The sequence below is a fragment of the Macrobrachium nipponense genome, chromosome 6, assembly GCF_015104395.2.
Source record: "Macrobrachium nipponense isolate FS-2020 chromosome 6, ASM1510439v2, whole genome shotgun sequence".
In the NCBI taxonomy this organism is placed as follows: Eukaryota; Metazoa; Arthropoda; class Malacostraca; order Decapoda; family Palaemonidae; genus Macrobrachium; species Macrobrachium nipponense.
Genome location: NC_061108.1, coordinates 51205589 through 51227558, shown reverse-complemented (window position 1 = coordinate 51227558; position 21970 = coordinate 51205589). Strand labels below are relative to the sequence as shown.

At 41.9% G+C, this 21970-nt stretch overlaps 1 protein-coding gene across 1 annotated transcript in view; it reads right to left on the bottom strand.

The window, feature by feature from the left end:
• LOC135216777 (uncharacterized) overlaps positions 1 to 21970 on the bottom strand; it is a 323230-nt gene that overhangs the window by 136355 nt on the left and 164905 nt on the right. The window contains exon 5 of the mRNA XM_064252261.1: positions 20496 to 20736. Within this exon, the coding sequence (XP_064108331.1) occupies positions 20496 to 20736 (241 nt within the window). The remainder of the gene's footprint in view (positions 1 to 20495; positions 20737 to 21970) is intronic.

The window sequence follows — 21970 nt, the reverse complement described above, 5'->3', positions numbered from 1 at the left end:
TTAGAGTTAGCCATTCGTGAACAAGAAAAGGATCTTGCTCTAGGGAAACCTGTAACCAATTAACAGAAACTTAGTCTGTCACCATAGCACATCATGTACCTGTGCGGCCAAGTGAAGAGTTGCCAGATGCTGCTTGCTGAATATTTCCATATATATATATTATATATATATATATATATATATATATATATATATATATTATATATATATATACAGGCAGTCCCCGGTTATCGGCGATCCGGTTTTATGGCGCTTGTCTAGCACCATATTGGCGATTTATAGTGCCATAACAGACAGAGTTCCGATTCTCAGCACCAGTAATGAGTTATGGCGCCATAACATACCTAACAGGGGCACTATAATGGCGCTAACTGATTCAATACTTTGTATTGTAACTGTACAAGAGACAAAAGTGAAAGTGAAGAAAACAAATAAGTAACCAAATACCTTCCACATATGCTGAATCATTAGAAGAAGGATTTGGGTAAATAAAGACAAAGTCAAAAGAGTTAAGGAAGTTAAGGAAACAAAAATGACCAGAGAAATGGAGTACAGTAGTACCTCTAGATACGAAAAGCTCAACTTACGAAAAACTCGAGATACGAAAGCCATTGCGAAAAATTTTACTGCTCTACATATGAAAAGTTTTCAAGATACGAAAGGTTTCTGAAAGTCCGAGATTTGCCCGGATAACAATTTTGAAACTCGCGCTGCGCACCGCCATCTTAGTTCTAGTAGACTCGCCACCATCCTCCTGCTCTCCCATTGGTTCCTGATGCTAGCCAAGCCATGAAATCCTTCTCTCCTATTGGACAGCATCCCTCCCATCATACATCTTATACGTATACGTGGTGGCGTACCTATCTCGGCCTCTTCGTACCAACATCTCTATCGTACACACACGGCATTCGTTCGGTCCAACGATTTCGTTTAGTAACGTAAATTCGTTAGTGATTTCGTTGCAGTATACTATCGTGTTGTGCGGAAACTTTATTGTGTTACTTATACGTAAATTACGTACAAGATAACGTAGTCATGGGTCCCAAGAAAGTTGAAATTCACGGAAAGAAGCGCATGCTCTCTTTGGAGACAAAGATGGAAATCATCAAAAAGTACGAAACTGGTATGCGATTGAGTGTGATCGCAAAGGAATACGGCCGTAATCCGTCGACAACAGGCACCATCCTTAAACAGAAGGATGCCATCAAAGCAGCTACACCGTCAAAGGGCATCACTATTTTGTCCAGCAAGAGGACTCACGTGCACGACGAGATGGAACGGCTGCTCCTCGTCTGGATAAAAGACAAAGAAATTGCTGGCGATACGGTAACGGAGACAGCAATCACCCACAAGGCCAGAGCTATTTTCGGCGATTTGAGTGCCCAGGCGGAAGACGACGGAGGGGAAGGGACTTCAACGCAAACCCCAGAGTTCAAGGCTTCGCATGGCTGGTTCGAGAAATTTCGTAAACGAACTGGCATCCATTCGGTGGTGCGTCATGGGGAGGCTGCCAGCTCGGACACGAAAGCGGCCGAAGCATTTAACCCTCTTACGCCGACTGGACGTATTTTACGTCGACATTTTTTGTCTCCCGTGTGCCGACTGGACGTATTTTACGTCGACTTACAAAAGTTTTTTTTTAAATTCGCGGAAAAATACTTATAGGTCTACTAGCCTAAAACTTTTGAATCACGCGCCTTGGGGGATGCTGGGAGTTCACGGATCAAGGTGTTGTTTTGTTTACAATCGTTACGCAGGCGCGCAAGCGCGAATTTCTTTCTTGCCACACTAAAAAGTATCTGTGACACATCTCGGAAATTATTTCGTCACTTTGACATAATTTTTGTACCATTGTAAATTAGCCGTTACATGAAGTATTATATATGAAAATGTGTGCATTTTTATGTAGAATACAACAATAAAATACTCATGATTGTAGCTTTTATCAGTTTTGAGATATTTTCATATAAATAACGATAATTGCCAAAATTCCAACCTTCGGTCAACTTTTACTCTACCGAAATGGTAGAAAAACGCAATTGTAAGCTAAAACTCTTATATTTTAGTAATATTCAATCATTTACCTTAATTTTGCAACTAATTGGAAGTCTCTAGCACAATATTTCGATTTATGGTGAAACTTTTTCCTTACGTCCGCGCGGTAACTCTTCCGAAAAAAATCATATATGCGATTGTGGTAATGTTTGCACCATTTTAAAATTAGCCATTATATAAAGTTTTATATACGGAAATGTGCGCAATTTCATGCACAATACAACTAAAAACAACCCATGGTTGTAGCTTTTATCAGTTTTGAGATATTTTCATATAAATAATGATAATTGCCAAAATTTCAACCTTCGGTCAACTTTGACTTTACCGAAATGGTCGAAAAACGCAATTGTAAGCTAAAACGCTTATATTCTAGTAATATTCAAGCATTTACCTTCATTTTGCAACAAATTGGAAGTCTCTAGCACAATATTTCGATTTATGGTGAATTTATGAAAAAAATAACATTTCTGGGCTCAGCTCGTGTCGCTGCGCGAAATACCGACACCTTTTATATAGGTGAGCGAGTCAGAGGCTTCTGACATGTCCAATTTAGCAGTTCTCTGGTATTATAGCAATATTTTACTAGAAATAGTGCTAAAGCAGACATATTTCACTGGGCGACACGGCTTCCTCGCCCAGAAATAGATTTTTCCTACGTCAAAATCCCTTTTCTAGGGTAAATGTACTAACACATACCAGAGAATAAATAAATAAAGAAAAAGGTCAGTATAACTGACTCGCTCACTCTCCCAGAGAGTGTCGGTATGAACACTATGGCGAGTGAGACCACTACCACGAGCCAAATGCCAATAGAATTCTCCCACTACAAAATCCCCCAAGAGGAGAGCTGACCCACAGAGTGGGCAGCACCTACTACTACTACTCCATCCCATGCTGCCGACTGCTGCGCCTCTGGTGGCCATCCTTTTCAGTTAGCGCATACGATACACACGTGCCATTTTCTTCTCTGTGTTTTTTGTGCCCTTTCCTTTGGATTTTATTACCATGGAGCGTGCAGCCATCGCAGCAGCTAAGTTAAGTACTCAGTTTATTGCTAATTGGTTTTTCCGGCCCTGAGCACGTATTTGCCGTTTTTTAGGTATAAATGCGAACTCTAGGTCGGAAGCATGGCAGCATGGTTCTGCCTCGTGGTGGGTTCGTTCTGGGTCGCCCATACCCAGAACATCCCCTTGCTTATGTACGCTCTATTTTATTTATCCGCTTTGTTAGGGTACGGTCTACACCTTTGGTTTTTCATGCATGCATGTCTTTTACCTTATGTAGGCTCTTCCATCCAGACCCTAGCCACGGCTCTTAGTATCGGCCTCGGCTAGCTTTGAGTGGTAGACTTGCCTTCGGGTTAGTCGTACACTCCTGGATTTTTTCTCCTACTATATTGTTTTCTTTCTTTCATTTATTATTCATTTATATTATTTATGTGATATTTGTTAGGTTAGTTAGGCGTCTGGCTTGCTTAGCCTAGGTCATGGCCCATTGGGCCTATATGTTACCGCTCTTCAGCTCGGTTGCTTCCCGATAGCATCTCTCTGATCAGTTGGTTATGTTTCTAGGCTTAGTTGTTTTTTGTTATCTTATCGCCCCGTGGTCACTACGTGATCACGAGCAGCCAGACGCCTGTCCAGTCACCTTCCCCCCCTCCCGCTCTCTTCTATAGGGTCGGGGGGGGTGGGTAGGGTCTGCCCATGCTCGCTCCACATACCCGAGCCTGCTTCCCTCTCTCCCCCCAGGCGGAGGGGGCAGAGGGACGGGACAGACCCAGACTGGACCTCGACCTCTCCGGCTTCTCGGTCGGTCGGATGGTAAAAGGTGGGGGGGACTGGCCTTTCCCCCCTCCATTACTACCCCGTCGCTCCGTTACTAGCCCGAGTCTGTATGACCTCTTGCTCTTTCCCACCTTTCTAGGGCTCCTTTACCACCGAGTCCTGGCATCCAGCGGAAAGGTGCTAGTCTACCCACAGGGTGGACCGGAACATACAGTCGGTCCCTTCTAACCTCTCCGTTTCACTGAGTTACACACTCCGCCACGCACTGGACTTAGTCCGGTACGTTCGAGTTTTTAGGTTTAAGATCTATTATGTTAAACTATTAAGTTTATCTTAAGTACCTTAAACCATTCCCCCTCCCTTCTTGTTTCACCGGATCCCTCCGGGGTTATAGCCTATTCAGGCGATTAAGGGAGGGGTTATGCCCAAATTTTTTCCGAGCTCCGGCATGCAACGGAGTTCTTCTGTCCTTTAGCCTGTAAGTGATAGTCTTTAAGATACTCATGTGTCTTTTCACTTACAGACCACCAACTGTGAGCATCCGGGGTGCGCCGCCCACTCTTCAGGACCCTTGTGGACACGAAGTTTGCCGGTCCCATGCTCCATACGCGACTCCACACGGGGACATCCAGGTCTGGTACCATGAAACGTGTACCATTTGTTACGATCTGGTGAGCCAGCTCTTAGACGGGGTAAGTATCCCATCTCCGGTAGCTGGTTCTCATCTGTTATAGGGCTTAAGTTTACATCAATCACTCTAACTTAAGATAAAATTCAAGGGGTCTTATAGCCCCTATAATTTTAAGTTAAGCTTTAAGTTAGCTTTAGTTTTAAGTTATTCTTAAATCTAATCAATACCCTCTCTTCCAGGCGCCGGCCGTGAGGGATACCGCACTGGCAACCCTGCGGGCCTGGGTCGGCGGTTTCGGGAAGAACGCCGCCAAGGGTATGCCCTACATCCTGGAGAAGAGGTTGGCGGTACTAATCTTCCCCGGAGGCAAGGCGACAGGCTACGTCGACCCAGTAGAGGCGGCCCCGACTATCGCTTTCATCCAGCAACAGCTGGCTGCCTCGTTGACTGACCAAGGCCAGGACATCTCCTCGGAAGTCGCGACGTTGGATATCAATGTAGAACCTATGGTAGGTGTGGACGACCTGTTGGTCGAGGTAGGTAAGTTGGACACCCAAGGGATACCCTTGGGTACAACTGCTTCTTCTACTCCTGCAACCTCTCCATCCTTCCAAGGCTTTACGGTAACGAATTATATACTTCTCCTGACGCTTCGGTTAGACCCAAGGTCAAGGGTCAAGCAGTGAAATCCTTGACGAAGACGTCGTCGTCGTCTAAGAAGACGGCTTCGGCGTCATCCTCTTCTCGTAAGTCTCCGGCTAGGAATCCCGGAGCAGAGAAATCTAGAGCTTCTGGTCCGGCTCTAAGTCCTCGAGGAGTAAATCCTCCAGAGAGAGAGATCTCACACTCCAGCGGAGTCATCAGTTCCGCTACCCTTGGTTCCAGTTCAGAGCCACCCCTCCACCTCCGCAGCAGCTCCGGCTTTGGACTCCAATGCTGGGCTGTTACAACAGGTGGGCGACCTGGTTGGGTCTCTGAAAAATAGCATGGAGCAAATGATCTCTCGGTTGTCGGATAGGATTACCTCTCAAGACAACATTATAGCCGGACTGAGCCAGCTCCTCTAGCCTCTCCTCCACCTTTCAGCACAAAGGTGGAGCCCAGCTTCCCCCGTATGACTCTCTACCTCCGTTCTCAATGAACAACCCTTGGAGAGTAGCGTCATACGCCCCCTTCCAAGACGGACTCATTTCTATCCCGGAATGTGGAACTCGGAGGATTGAGGACTTCGAGTTTCTAACCCGGAAGACCTTCAGCCTCCGTTCATCGGCTACGCCAGGCTCACCGCCTCAGCCATGACTCGGGATGATAAGGTACCAAAGGAGACAGTCCTCTATTCACGTGACCAGGCTCAGAGAGAATGGGCTCAGGTGTCTAGAGGAAATGGATTGTTCCAATACGAAAATCCAACCTTTCAAGAGCCCGTTCACGATCTTTACGATGGATGAGAGTACCCGCTCCCTTTCCTGACAAAGATCGCAACATCTACCATTCCAGCGGCCCAGCCCAGAATGGGGGATCCCATGCCTCAACTGAAGGAAGCAGATCCTACATCTCCGTTACTTCCTTCAGCCGGAGAATTGTGGGAAGACTTACCTAACACCTTCTCAAGCTGGCAAACTCAAACCGGACTGTGCTATGGAGCAGTTTGGTGAGAAGCTACCTAGGCTTCCAGATAGCCTTATTCAGGCAGAATTCGACGCCAAATCGCGGTTAGCCAGGTCTATTAATTCCATGGCTATGACCGAGGTGGCTACCATGGCCTATGGTCAGAACCGCTCTTCAAGCTTCTTACCAAATCCTTGACTCAAACGGTACAGTCAGATATGTTTGAGTTTGCCACTGCTAGGACGAACTGTAGGAAGCATGTCCTACAAGAAGCAACTATTCGGCACGAGCCGAATAGGTTACTTGCGTCAAGCATCTGTGGAGCAGACCTCTTCCCAGAAGCGATGGTGAAGGAGGTTCAGTCAGAGGCTACGAGGTTGAACCAGAGCCTTAAGGACGTTGGGGTCTTACGGCCAAGAGACGACAGGATCTACCAGCTAAGGGTAAGGGTCAAAGGAAACCTAGACGTTTCCAGCCCTACCAGAAAAAGCAGCCACGCTTTTCTCAACAAGTTCCGGCTGTTCCCTTGGTGCAAACAGCCCAACCTTCCACCTCAAAGGCTCAATCGCAGCCGATTTACGTTATCTCCCCTCAGCCTCAGCCTCCACCTCTTACGAACCCCTCTCTCCAGCTTACAACCAAGCCTTCGAGAGTCAAGCTTCACAGAAGTATGACCGCTCGGGTAAGGGGGGCAGAGGTAAGCGATCCTTTCGTGGGAGAGGATCGGGAGGTCCCTTTAATAGGGGAAAACATTTCAGGGGAGGCCGAGGAGGCTACCAGAACCAATGAGGAATTTCAGGTAGGAGGGAGGCTGTTTCACTTTCGCCATCGGTGGAACTTCAGCAAGTGGGCTCAGAGCATTGTGTCAAAAGGCCTGGGTTGGAGCTGGTTAACGAACCCACCCACATCCAGACCTTTCCGCCAACTTCCTTCCAAGGAATTGACGGAGTATGCGGAGGATCTCCTTCAGAAAGGAGCTATAGCGAGAGTCAAAAGGTAAAATTTCAAGGACGCTTGTTCAGCGTGCCAAAGAAGGCTCACAAAAAAGAAGGGTAATCTTAGACTTGTCCCGCTTAAACTTAGCCATTCGCTGCGACAAGTTCAAGATGCTCACGCCTGCAGGTGCGGACTTTACTTGGGGGCCGTGGGGCCGCCACCACCTCTATCGATCTTACAGACGCTTACTATCATATCCCTATTGCAAGACACTTCCGTCCGTATCTGGCTTCAAGATAGGAGACCAGACATTCTCCTTCAAGGTAGTTCCTTTCGGGCTCAACGTGGCACCCAGGGTGTTTACGAAGCTGGCGGAAGTAGTAGAATTCAACAACTCAGATCGCAAGGGATTATGGTAGTAGCGTATCTCTACGATTGGTTGATCTGGGCTTCAACAGTCGAGGAATGCAACAAAGCAACACTGAAAGTTATTCAGTTCCTGGAATATCTAGGCTTCAAGATAAACAGGACCAAGTCAAGACTCACCCCAGAGTCAAACTTTCAGTGGCTAGGCATTCAATGGAATCTATCCTCCCATACTCTGTCGATTCCATCATCCAAAAGAAAGGAAATAGCGAAGTCAGTCAAACAATTTCTGAGTCACAAACTGGCATCAAGAAGATCTCAGGAAAGGATCTTGGGTTCTCTCCAGTTTGTATCAGTGACGAACATCCTAATGAAAGCCAAACTGAAAGACCTAACCAGAATCTGGCGCTCACGAGCAAACGTCAGGTCCAGGGACAAATTATCCTCAGTCCCTCTGATTCTAAAGAATCGACTCCGGCCGTGGGCGAAAGTCAAGAACTTGTCGGTGTCAGTGCCCCTTCAGTTTCCTCCACCAGGGATCACCATCCACACAGACGCGTCATTAAGCGGTTGGGGAGGATATTCCCAGTTCAAAAAGGTTCAAGGAACGTGGTCACCTCAGTTCCGTCAGTTTCCATATAAACGTACTGGAAGCAATGGCAGTGTTCTTGACTCTAAAAAGGTTACGCCCGCCAAAGTAACTCCACATAAAGCTAGTCCTGGACAGCGCAGTGGTGGTACATTGTGTAAATCAGGGAGGCTCCCAAGTCACGTCATCTAAATCATGTCATGATAGCCATCTTCTCCCTGGCGGACAAGTTCAGTTGGCATCTCTCCTCCACTCATATAGCTGGAGTGAGAAACGTCATAGCAGATGCTCTATCCCGATCAGTACCTCTAGAGTCGGAATGGTCACTGGACAACAGTTCGTTCCAATGGATTCTTCAGAGAGTTCCAGGTCTACAGGTGGATCTCTTCGCATCTCAAGCGAACCACAACTCCCGTGTTATGTGGCCCCCAACCTGGACCCTCTGGCCTATGCCACGGACGCCCTGGCTCTAAACTGGAACAACTGGGAGAAGATTTATGTCTTTCCTCCGGTGAATCTTCTCATGAAAGTCTTAAACAAACTCAGGACATTCAAGGGTCAAGTGGCTCTAGTAGCCCCAGACTGGCCGAAGAGCAATTGGTACCCTCTCATTCTGGAGCTGGGTCTTCGCCCTCTTCGGATCCCCAATCCCAGGCTCTCCCAGTCAGTGCAAACGAAGACTGTGTTCGCTTCCTCAGGGATTCTCAAAACCCTAACTTTATGGATTTCATGAAGTTTGCAGCGAAAAGGGATGCGAATATTGACCCTCAGAATATTCTCTTCTTAGAATCCAATAAAAGAGATTCTACTTTGAGACAGTATGATGCTGCTGTCAAAAAGTTAGCAACCTTCCTGAAAGAATCAGATATTAGAATCATGACAATCAATTCAGCTATAACCTTTTTCAGATCCTTATTTGAAAAAGGCTTAGCAGCTAGCACAATTACGACAAACAAGTCAGCCTTGAAAAAGATTTTCAATTTGGATTCAACATAGACTTGACAGATTCCTACTTCTCGTCTATTCCCAAGGCATGTGCTAGACTTAGACCTTCGGTAAGGCCTACGTCAGTATCATGGTTCTTAAACGATGTTCTAAAGCTGGCTTCAGAAACTGATAATGACACATGCTCGTTTATAATGCTCTTAAGAAAAACCCTATTTTTATTAAGCTTGGCCTCAGGAGCTAGAATTTCAGAACTGTCGGCGTTATCCAGAGATCCGGATCATATTCAGTTCCTTCCCACAGGGGAAGTGCTACTTTCTCCGGAACGTAGCTTTATAGCAAAGAATGAAGATCCTTTGATGAGGTGGGAACCATGGAAGGTACTGCCCCTTCCACAAGATCTATCTCTTTGCCCAGTTTCAGCCTTACGAGCCTTTCTATCTAGGACCGTCCTCATCCTCATCGGGTCCTCTCTTTAAGAGAGAAAAAGGTGGTACTTTATCTATTAAAGGCATCAGGCAACAAATCCTGTACTTCATTAAACAAGCCAATCCTGACTCTTTCCCAAAAGCACATGATGTCAGGGCAGTAGCCACCTCAATTAACTATTTCCAACATATGAACTTCGATGAGTTGAAAAAGTATACTGGATGGAAATCGCCGACAGTGTTCAAACGTCATTACTTAAAGTCCTTGGAAGCTCTGAAATTTTCAGCAGTTTGCAGCAGGGAACATAGTTTCCCTGACTCTGACTAATCTTTAGTAGAAGATCCAGTCCTCCTTTCTACCTGCCTCACCCAACAGTTCGTCTATTCCTGCCTTGTTCATTTACGGTCACCTTGTGTCTTAGCCTGCTTTTTTGATTAGATGTAGTTGGGTGTCCCTTATTTTTTTTTGCTAGGGACACTCACATTTGATGATGGTTATTGATCTCGTGGATGTCATCTCCTTATTTTTATGCTAGGAGATACATCTTATTATAATGGGTTACGGGTTTTTGTATATTAAGTCATATACATTCCTTTATATATTATTATTGTTGAGTTTGTTTTATTCAACTTTTATGTTAATTGCTTTAGAATGTGTTGATACATAGCTTTACACAGATACCATTTTTGTACATATATGATATATTTCTCCTGTATATATGTATATTACCTTAAGTTAAGAAATATTATTAGAATTAAGTGTAATTAAAGTAATATTTCTATTTTGTATCACTGTGTATATGTATCCTTATTAGCAATTATATTGATTTATTTTTATTTTATCTTTTTATTTGAGACCTCTTTGTATTTTGTTGAATTTCTTTACAATCTTGTGCTATTTCTCTGGTACGATTTCGCGCAGCGACACGAGCTGAGCCCAGAAAAGGGATTTTGTTAGGGGGCGTAAGGAAAAATCTATTTCTGGGCGATTGGCTCGTGTCGCCAGCGAAATCCCGCCCTACCCATCCCATCGCCAAGATTGTCTGCTAACTTCAGGATGGCCACCAGAGGCGCAGCAGTCGGCAGCATGGGATGGAGTAGTAGTAGTAGGTGCTGCCCACTCTGTGGGTCGGCTCTCCTCTTGGGGGATTTTGTAGTGGGAGAATTCTATTGGCATTTGGCTCGTGGTAGTGGTCTCACTCGCCATAGTGTTCATACCGACACTCTCTGGGAGAGTGAGCGAGTCAGTTATACTGACCTTTTTCTTTATTTATTTATTCTCTGGTATGTGTTAGTACATTTACCCTAGAAATAATAGATTAAAGGATATTTCGCTGGCGACACGAGCCAATCGCCCAGAAATAGATTTTTCCTTACGTCAAAATCCCTTTTTCTTTACGTCTGAGCGGTAACTCTTCTGAAAAAATCATACGTGCGATTGTGGTAATGTTTGCACCATTTTAAATTAGCCGTTACATAAAGTTTTATATATGAAAATTTGCGCAATTTCATGTAGAATGCAACAAATAATAATTGAAGGTTGTAGCTTTTCTCATTTTTGAAATATTTGCATATAAATCATGATAAATAGAAAAAAACCACGTTCGGTCAACTTTGACTCTACCGAAATGGTCGAAAAACGCAATTGTAAGCTAAAACCCTTACAGTCTAGTAATATTCAGTCATTTATCTTCATCTTGAAACAAATTCGAAGTCTATAGTAAAATATTTAGATTTATGGTGAATTTTAAAAAAAATCTTTCCTTCCCTCCGCACGCGGATTCTCCGCCACAAATCTCCGAAATGCGTACGTCCATTTCTCGGAATATTTGCTCCGTTTCATATTAGGCATTTCATAGAGTTTTATATATGAAAATGTGCGCAATTTCATGTAGAATAAAACAAAAAATATTTGAAGGTTGTAGCTTTTCTTATTTTCGAAATAATTGCATACAAAAAATATATATATAAAAAAATTCGACATTCGGTCAACTTTAACTCGTCAGATATGGTCGAAAACTGCAATTGTAAGCTAATACTCTTACAGTATAGTAATATTCAATCATTTTTGTCTTTCATTTGAAAGAAATTGGAAGTCTCTAGGACAATATTTAGATTTATGGTGAATTTTTGAAAAAATATTTGTTTACGTCCGCGCGTTACGAATTCATGCATTATTTTGTGATAATATTTTCTCTGTGTTGCTTTTATCGTTTTACAATGTGTTATAAACCAAAATAATCGCAATTTAGTGTACATTACAACGAAAAAAATGTAACTTGTTACCTTTAACCGTTTTGCGCGCAGCACGATTTAAATATAATTATATATGAAATTTTGTTTTTGCGCTATCATATATCGCATTATTTATATATGATAATGATAATTTTTTCATTTCTGATGGTTGCATACTAAACTTCAGCCAATGACAAAAAAAGGAGCCAAAAATGAACTCTTAATCTTGAAAACTAAGCGCGCTGTGATTTTTTGAAAAAAATATTTTTTCCGCTTCCGCGCTCACTCTGAAACATCTCCGGCACACGGAAGACAATTTTTTTTTACCGCTTCGGCGTAAAAGGGTTAAGAAGACTTTCGACGAGATGATGACCAAGGAAGGCTACAGTTCTCAGCAAGTCTTCAATTGTGATGAGACTGGCCTTTTTTGGAAAAAAATGCCTCGTCGGACGTACATCACGGAGGAAGAGAAGAAGCTACCCGGGCATAAGCCTATGAAAGACAGGCTTACGCTCGCACTTTGTTCAAACGCCAGTGGGGATTGCAAGGTGAAGCCCCTACTGGTGTATCATTCCGAGACTCCTCGAGCCTTCAAGGCCCACAAAGTGCTGAAGGAGAAGCTTCCAGTGATGTGGAGGGCTAATGCAAAAGCCTGGGTAACGAGGCTTTTGTTCACCGAGTGGGTAAATCTGTGTTTCGGCCCGACAGTGAAGAAATTTTTGGAAGAGAAGCGCCTCCCCCTGAAATGTCTGCTGGTGTTGGACAATGCCCCTCCCCACCCTCCTGGCCTCGAGGAAGATATCCTAGCGGAGTATTCCTTCGTCAAGATTCTTTTTCTTCCGCCCAACACCACCCCTCTCCTCCAGCCCATGGACCAGCAAGTGATAGCGAACTTTAAGAAGCTGTACACGAAACATCTTTTCAAGAGATGTTTTGACATCACCGATACCACAAACCTCACCTTGCATCAATTTTGGAAGGAGCATTTCGACATCGTCATTTGCATCCGACTCATCGACCAAGCTTGGCAGGAGGTTTCGAGGCGAACCTTGAATTCCTCGTGGAGGAAACTTTGGCCTGATGCCGTATCCGCCCGAGACTTCGAGGGATTTGACGTGGGCAAAGCTGGTGCTGCAGAGTCAGAAACAGTTGACGATCCTGAAACTGTTTTGGAACCAGATCTTGACAAGATCGTTGCACTCGGCAAGTCCATGGGGCTGGTCGTCGACAAGGACGACATCAACGACCTTCTCGAGGAGCACCAAGAGGAGCTTACGACGGATGACCTGAAGGAGTTGGAGGCCATGCAACATAACGTCGTTCAAGAGGAGTTCTCTAGCAGCGGCGAGGAAGAGGAGGAGGAGCCTATGACAACGGCAGAAATTAAGGATATTCTAGGCACTTTTCATAAAGTGCAATCGTTTATCGAAAAAAAGACACCCCGAAAAGGCTCACACAGGTCGTATGCTTGCACAGTTTGATGACGTTTGCCTGAGTCGTTTCAGGAACATTGTGAAAAGTAGACAGAAGCAATCTTCCTTGGATCGTTATTTTTTAAAGAGGCCTTCAGCATTAGCAGGGAGTAACGCAAAAATGAAGAACCAAGTGTAGAAAAACAGAAAGTTTAAAGCAAAAGCAAAAGGAAGAACCAAGTGATGAAAAACAGAACGTTGAAAGTGGTGATGAAGTTGAAATTCTGTAAAAAAAAAAAGAAAAAAAAAAGCGTACGTGAAAGTAAAAAAAAAGTTAAAAATAAAAAAAAGAGAAAAAAAATTCAATTTGTAGATTTTTGTAATTTAAGTGTTACAGTTTTGTTAATGTGTTTAGTGAATTTTAGTTTTATAGTTTTCCTTAAATTTTTTGTGTTTTCGTAAAGTTAAGTGTACGTACGTACGTACGTCATCTGCCGTTTGTCCTCTTCCTCCTCTGCCGCCACTTTCGGAGATAGCCTCACTCGAAAGGTAAGCTTCCACATTTTACGTTACAGTAATAATATTTCTTGTACACTAATATAAACTTCATTTACAGGTTTTGCATTTTTATTCTTAATTTAGGTATTGAATGGTCCAAATTGTTGTAGTATTTCATTGTTTATAGGTCAATTTAGCTTTATTATGAAATTTAATGGGGTGTTTTTGGAGGGCTTGGAACGGATTAGCCATTTTACATGTAAAATGTGTTCCCAGATACGAAAAACTCATGATACGAAGGCCGCCTCGGAACGGATTAATTTCGTATCTCGAGGTACCACTGTAGTAGTCTCAGAAGGGAAAACTTGATATAATTAAGGAGTAGAAGTCACATTTCAGTTATCTAATGGGAACAGACCAACTTATTATCCTGTTATTTTCATATTTACCTAATTTCTTTATTACTAAGTTTGCCTTCATTGGTTGACTTGGTAATGAAACCATTTATTTTATAATGTTGCAATTCTTACTTTAATTAGTTGGTTTTATAGCAAAACTTCGAGGTTAGACATCAACTTTGAATTTACTTTTTCTCTAATTAAAGGGGGAATATTTAGGAAACATGAAATGTAAAGTAAAATTTTCTGGAATGTAATATATTCAAATCAGAAGATTTATCGGTCATTTTTGAGGATTGTAACCCACTATCACTAATAGAAGATTAAGGTAAAATGTTAAGACAGATATTATCCCTTTAACACCAATTGGACATATTAAACGTCGACGAAAATTGTCTGTCGTATGCCGAATTGATGTTTGGTATGTCAACGAAAAAAAAAAAAAAAAACAATTTTAATTCGCGGAAAAATAGTTATAGGCCTACTAGGCGAAAACTTTTGAATCACGTGCCTTGGGGGATGCTGGGAGTTCACGGATCAAGCTATTGTTTTGTTTACAAGCGTGACTCAGGTGCGCATGCGCGAAATGCCTCCTTCTCGCATCAGCCAGCATCAGCGACGCGTCGTCCGAGAGCAATCTTTTACCGCAATCGTGTTTTGCCGAACTTTTGCGAGAGTTCGAGTATTTGTGGTGGTACAAGACGTACGTAGAGATGTCTGAACGTCGTATGGAGCGCGAAAGGCGCGTTTTACCCCTCGGGAGGGATCGTGTGAGACGTATTTTGGACTTTGATGCTGGCGAGGGACCAAGCACCCAAGATGACCTCGCTCTTCAACGCCGTTCCGTGCGGCCTCGTGTGGACGAAAGTGTTCAAGGACCACAATGTGTGTCTCGTGTGCCTTTTGTAACTCCTAGGAAGCATTGGGGTCTCCTGAGGGGCATTCGTAGGGATTTGGGAGGCCTCGAACCAAAGGACATACACGACCAATCGTTAGAGCTCGATCGGCAGCATGTCGCAAGTCCTCATTTTGATGGCGGTTGGTTAACCAGTGACGAGGACATTACTCCCGATGTTAGTGATGATGAATATTTGCCCCCAATGTCCGTTCGAGGGTCACATGCCAAAAGTGAGATCGAATTTAGTGGTTTTAGTGTGTATGAGGGGGAATCTGAGGACGAGGAATTGTTGTCTAGTTTTGTCGCCAATGATGACATAAAGCGAGGGCCTAAGTGAGGGAGATGGGCCTGTGGGGGGTTTCGCGTGCAAAACCGTGCCCGAGCATGTGCGTGTGCATGTGCATGGGCACGTAGAAGGTCGGAGCGTCGCGCCAGCCAAGGTGAAGGTCTGTCGTCCGAGAGCGATGAGGGACCCCACCCCACCCAACATGCACCCATTCACGGCAGCACCTGGGCTCGCTGTACCTGTTCCTCTCACTGCTCTGGGGTTCATTCAGCTGTTCCTTATGCGGGAATTGCTGGAATACCTGGTAGCAGAGACGGCGGACTACGCTCGGTACTGCCGTGACGAACTACGGACGACATTGTCGTATCGCTGGCGGGGCTACAACCTCACCGACATGGCGCATTTTTTGGGGCTCCACATTTTTTTTGGAATGATGCCTGCTGCCGACGTCAGGCAATATTGGAGGCGGAATTTTTTTTAAGTATGCCCAATGCGCCCGGCGTTATGCCCCGTGATAGTTTCCTGGCGGTGGACAGGTATTTCAACGCCTTCAACCGAAGGGCCATACCCTGGAATAACCCCAAACGCCTCATGTTAGTCCACCCAGTGTTGGAGTACATTCGTGAACGGTGCAAAATTTTGGTGGTTCCTGGCAAGAACCTTTCTTTGGATGAGGGGATGATGCCTTACAAAGGACGTCTTAGTATTAAAGTGTATAACCCCAAGAAGCCAAAGAAATATGGAGTGAAACTGTTTTTTATTACGGAGTTCAACACCGGATACGTCGTGGACTTCTCGGTGTATTCCGGGTCTTTTCCACGCTGCGTGACACTGTCTTCAGTCTTGTGGATCGTTTCTGTAACCAGGGATACCACCTGTTTATGGATAATTATTATAACTCGGTATCCCTGGCCCAGGAACTGTATGAAGCAGGTGTGCACGTCAGTGGCACCCTTCGGTTGGTGTGTGGGGCCCCGAATGTCCTCAAGAGGTTTGCAAGCCAGCTGCAACATCTGTTTTAATATTACGTTATGTATATGTTTCATTATAGCTGTCAGTAACTCGGTATCTCCATTAGGTAAAGATAGAATAAAGAATAGAAATGAATGGTTATTATACTGTTTGGAAGTTTCATTAGTTGAAGAGAGATACTAATGAAAATTTATGGCTTACTGTGTCCTAGGAAAAGTGATTGCTTGGCGTTCGTTTGGTACTCGTAAGAGCTGAATGTAAACAATCGATTGGAAGGTTTTTTTTTGTTTTTTTGTGTATTATAGTTAATGATTAATTAATAATTATTTGAAATGAGTACATACTGATTATTTATACATTTTATTGGCATATTCTAAGCTTTTAGCTTCTTAGGTTTAGATGTCAGAATCATAGACTAGGCTACAGTAGCAACCGCTAACATAGGCTAGGCTTATTGCTAAGGGACATATGCTGAAGTCCTAATATATGCAGTAAAAATGGGGTTGAACATTACATGCAGTTGAATATTACTCAAGTATGTACAGTATTTTGCCATTTTGGAGTCATATTTCTTCCGTCGGATTGGCGTCGTAACCCTAGAACATGAGTTGTAGGCCTGGAAATATAATTTACTGGGGTGTTTTTGGAGGGCTTGGAACGGTAATTAGCCAAATTTGAACATGTAAAATGTTGGGTGCCAAGATACGAAAACCTCATGATACGTAGGGCTCCTCGGAACGGATTAATTTCGTATCTCGAGGTACTATCGTAGTATATTTTTTCACCACCAGATTAGGGTATTTCTGCTCGTCCTAGTCTCCAATAATAAAAAGGATTAAGCTGGCCTTGTGCCTTCACAGGATCTTGCATCTTAGCAGCCCTCATTGAGAGAGAGAGACCTTACCTTACCTTACCTTACAGACCTTACATCTTGTTCGGGTTGCCCCCCAGGTCCCCTCAGTGTGAGGCACCTCTAATGTCTACCAGAGAGTTGCTAGTACATCTTCCGGTATATTTTGCATCTTCCAATCTTGGATGGTCTGGGATGCAGTTTAGATATTTGTCGAGCTTATTCTTAAACACAATCTACGCTCACTCCTGATATATTCCTCAGATGAGCTGGCAACGCATTAATGAAAGACGCTGCATTATCGATGCTGGTGCGTAGTGGATTAATGTCCTGTGTGCTTTTCCTTATTTTTTTCCTGGTATATTTTTGGGCACTATTAATCTACCTCTGCTTGCTCTTTCTGATATTTTTAGTTCCATGATATTTTCTGCTATTCCTTCTATCTGTTTCCATGCCTGAATTATCATGTAGCGTTCTCTTCTCCTTTCCGGACTATATAATTTTAAGAATTGTAGTCTTTCCCAGTAGTCTAGGTCCTTAACTTCTTCTATTCTAGCTGTAAAGGACCTTTGTACACTCTCTATTTGTGCAATATCCTTTTGATAGTGTGGGTACCATATCATATTGCAATATTCAAGTGGACTACGAACATATGTTTTATAAAGCATAATCATGTGTTCAGCTTTTCTTGTTTTTGAAGTGCCGTAACAACATTCCCATTTTTGCTTTACATTTTGCCAACAGAGTTGCTATTTGATCATTGCATAACATGTTCCTATTCATCATCACACCAAGGTCTTTAACTGCTTCCATTATTTGTGATGGTCTCATTATTAGGTCCCTTATATGCATATAGCTTTCTTTCTCTGTCTCCATAATTTATTGATTCAAATTTATCAGAGTTAAATACCCATCCTATTTACCTCTGCCCAATCATATACTTTGTTAAGGTCTCTTTGTAGAGCGTTCCTATCTTCATCACAAGTAATTTCTCTACTTATTCTTGTGTCATCTGCGAAACTACTCACTACCGAATCCTTAACATTATTGTCTATGTCTTCAATCATAATAACAAACAGTATTGCAGCTAACACCGTACCTTGCGGCACACCGGATATTACCTTGGCTTCATCCGATTTCTCGTCGTTTGCAATAACTATCTGTTTTCTGTTGTGTAAAAAATTCTTTTAACCATCTTCCTACTTTATCCCCACGATATTGTGTTTTCTAATTTTTCTTCGCTATATATTATGGTCTACTTTATCAAAAGCTTTTGCAAAGTCTAAATAAACCACATCTGTTTCATTTCCGCTTTTCATATTTTTGAATATGTTTTCACGGTGACTAACAGTTGGGTTTGTGTACTTTTTCCGGGTACGAAACCATGTTGTCCTTTATTAAACAAATTATTTTTTATTAAATGTTTCATAATATTTTTCTTCATTACCCTTTCATACACTTTCATTATATGTGATGTTTTAGACTCACAGGCCTATAATTTACTTGCCTCTAGTCTTGATCCACTTTTGAAAGTAGGGGTAATATACGCTAATTTGTGCTCATCATATATCTTGCCTGTATCTACACTTTGTCTTAATAATATTGCAAGTGGCTTTGCGATAGAATGAACTACTTTCTTTAACAAAATAGCAGGAATTCCATCAGGCCCTGCAGCAGCTCCATTTTTAATTTCACTTAATAGCCTGCACAATATCAGCTTCATTAATATCTATGTCAGCTAAATATTCACTATTTTCATCCCTTACTTCTATATCATTATCTTCATATCTATTCTAGGGGTGAATTCTCTCTTATATCGTTCTGCCAGTATGTTGCAAATTTCCTTTTTTCATTCGTTAATCTCCCTTCAATTCTCAGAGGGCCTATTTCTATTCTTCTTTTATTCATTTTCTTTTCGCATATGTGTATAATAGTTGGGGTTTTGCTTGATATTTAATAGGGTTTTTTCTTCCAAGTCCCGTTTTTTCATTTTCTTTTGATTGGATAATCTTTTTTTCTGCATTTTCTATCTTACTTTTTAGTTCTATAACTTTATCCATGCATTTTTTTCTTTTGCAAGACCTTTTTTCCACTTTCTGATTTTCTGGAACAAGATTCTTCTGTCTCTTGGTATGCATGAATGATGTTTACTTTTCTTCTTCGGTATATATTTTTCCACTATTATCTCCAATATTTTATATAATATCTCCGTATTTACCCTTATGTCATCACTTACGAAAATGTTTATCCCAATCTTTGTTTAATTCTTCATTAATTTCTGACCATTTTATATTTTTACTGTAGAAGTTGTATTTTCCATATCCTTCCCACTTTTTCATTTCTTGCTTATCTCTATTTTCACTTGCTTTGGAATGAACTGTTAATTCTATGACATTATGGTCTGAAATACTCGCATTATAAAACTATTATTTCTTTAACATAATTCATCTCGTTCACAAATACTAGGTCTAAAGTATTTTCCTTTCTTGTTTGGCAGGTGATTTATTTGTTGAAATGTTGTATTCTAGTAGCATATCTAATAGCTTTTCAAATTGCCTCTTATCTTCTGCACTACTATTACTCTCTTTTTTATATGTATAAGTACAACACAATCTCCTATTCGTTCTTTCCATTCTACGAAAGGAAAGTTGAAGTCTCCAGATAGGAGAATAGTCCAGTCCTTTGTGATTTCTACATATATCATCCAATTTTTCAATTATTAAGTCAAACTCTTTAGTATTAGGAGTGTATATATTACTATGTTCATCAATTTTTCAGATTCAAATTCTACCGCTATTAGTTCACATTCTGAGTTACTATATTTCTCATATATTTTTCCTTGTTTTTTGTCTTTCCCATATATTGCGGTTCCCCCTTGATTCCTATTTTTCTATCTTGATCTATAAGTTTGGAACCCCCCTTTTATTTGATCATCATTCCCAGTCTCTTGGGAATACCAGGTTTCACTTATATTCATTATATCTATTTTCTTTTCATTTGGGTTAGTTCTTCTAAGTACTCTATTTTTCTTTTTGAGTTACTCGTAACTAAACCCTGCGCATTCATCACTATGATGGTTTGCGTGTTTTCTCCTTCATTTAATACTGATAGTAATAAGGATTTTCCCATGTCTCTTTCCTGTTCTGGTATGTTGTTTCTTTTTTTCATTTCCAGAAATTCTGACATTAAAAAATCCAACTTTTCCATAATATTGATCTTCCTTCATCATAAGAGAGAGAGAGAGAGAGAGAGAAAGGAAAAGAGAGAGAGAGAGAGAAGAGAGAGAGGAGAGAGAGAGAGAGAGAGAGAGAGAGAGAGAGAGAGAGCTAGTAAGTGATGTTAATCCTGCAAAAGTAGCAAGAAAAGGAGATGTTGTACTAAATTTATACTTGGAGGAGCATTTGCTTAAAGGGAAAATGTCAAATATTTAGGCTGACATGATACATTGTGGGTGACAGCACCTCTCACTGACTACAGTATTAGACTTCCAAAAGCACACAGACAATACATTCTAAAACATTTCGATTCAGATCATAAAAATATACCATTAACATGTACATAATCAAATCATTGTTAAACTATATAAAAAAGAAATCTCACTTACATGTTTTTCACCTTTTTTCGCTCATTACACCGAAGTTGCAAAGATGAAGACTCTGAGTCGATACATTGTTTCTGACTTGATGAAAAGTAATCTGAGATAGTATTTGTTACCACAAATGAACTGTCTAGTGTCTTGAACAGCTGTTTATCTGCAGGAATCTCAAGTTGGGATGCCTGGCTTTGTAGACGAACACTTACTACAAGTCTTTCTGCGCATGGTATCAGTGCTCTATATTTACCACCTTGAAGACAGAAAAAATGAAATTTTTAAAATAAAATAAAGTTTAAATTATACTTACCCAGTAATTATATAGCTAAGAGTTTCACTTGCCCAGCAGTTAAATTCCAAAATTCGTGTGCTGCACTAATTTTCTGTCTTGTTTTGGTTAGATAACCATGACCCCACCCTCTTTTGGGGAAAGAGAGGAACCAATTGGCAGAAAGCTCAGCTCGTTTCATGACCTTAACGAGAAAAAACCGTGCTAGGGGATGGTGTGTGGGTTCCAATTATATAATTACGGGGTAAGTATAATTAAAACTTTATTTTATCATAAAAATGTAATTTTTTCAATTTTAATTACGGGTCTTACCCAATAATTATATAGCCGATTCCCACACTGAAGGGATGGTGGGATGCATGGATGTTTCTACCTCAAAGCATTACCACTAACTAGAAAGAGGATAGAAAAAGATTTGCCGACATTATATAACAATGTTTGTTGGTTCGTTACCTGATAAGAGAATTGATGCAGGACCATACTGCCTTTGGTTGTTACTCATCTTATCATGGAGAGGCGTGGCGGTATAGGCAGAAGGCGCCTACTACTCTAGTGGGGACCTTTGAGGCGAAGGATCATTCCAATGGCCAACCAAGGATGGGTAAATTGCCCCTGCCCAGGGCTCAATACCAGTAATTCACCAGAGAAAAAACTTGTTACCTATATCCAAAACATGTCTAAATAAAAAACCACCACCACACTACCAATGGACTGGAGGGTACTCAGGTACTTCGTACTTCCAAGCTTCCCAATAACAATAATACCTTATATTAAGGAGAAAAAATGGATTTAGGAAGGGTTGCTTCCTACACTTCTTTTCCTAACACCTCGCTTGCTGCAAGAAAAGGACCCAAGGTACTGCAATCATTATACACTTTTTCAATATCTCAAAGATAATGAGACGAAAACACAGACTTACATTTCCAAAATGTAGTTTAAAATTGCTGATAAGGACAGGTTTCTTTTAAGAGCTAGAGAAGTAGCTACTCCTCTAATCTCAGAGCACCACAGACTGCAAGAGTCACTGCAAATGTCCTTTGTTCTATGTAAGTAATATTTTAAAGCTCTCACTGGGCACAACGATCTTTCCACGTTATTGAATCCCAGAACCTGTCATGCTCTTAATAGAAAAAGAACAAGGCCATGTGTTTGAGGGGGACTAGTTCTTGGCTGAAAAACCAAGTGAATATGAGCAGGT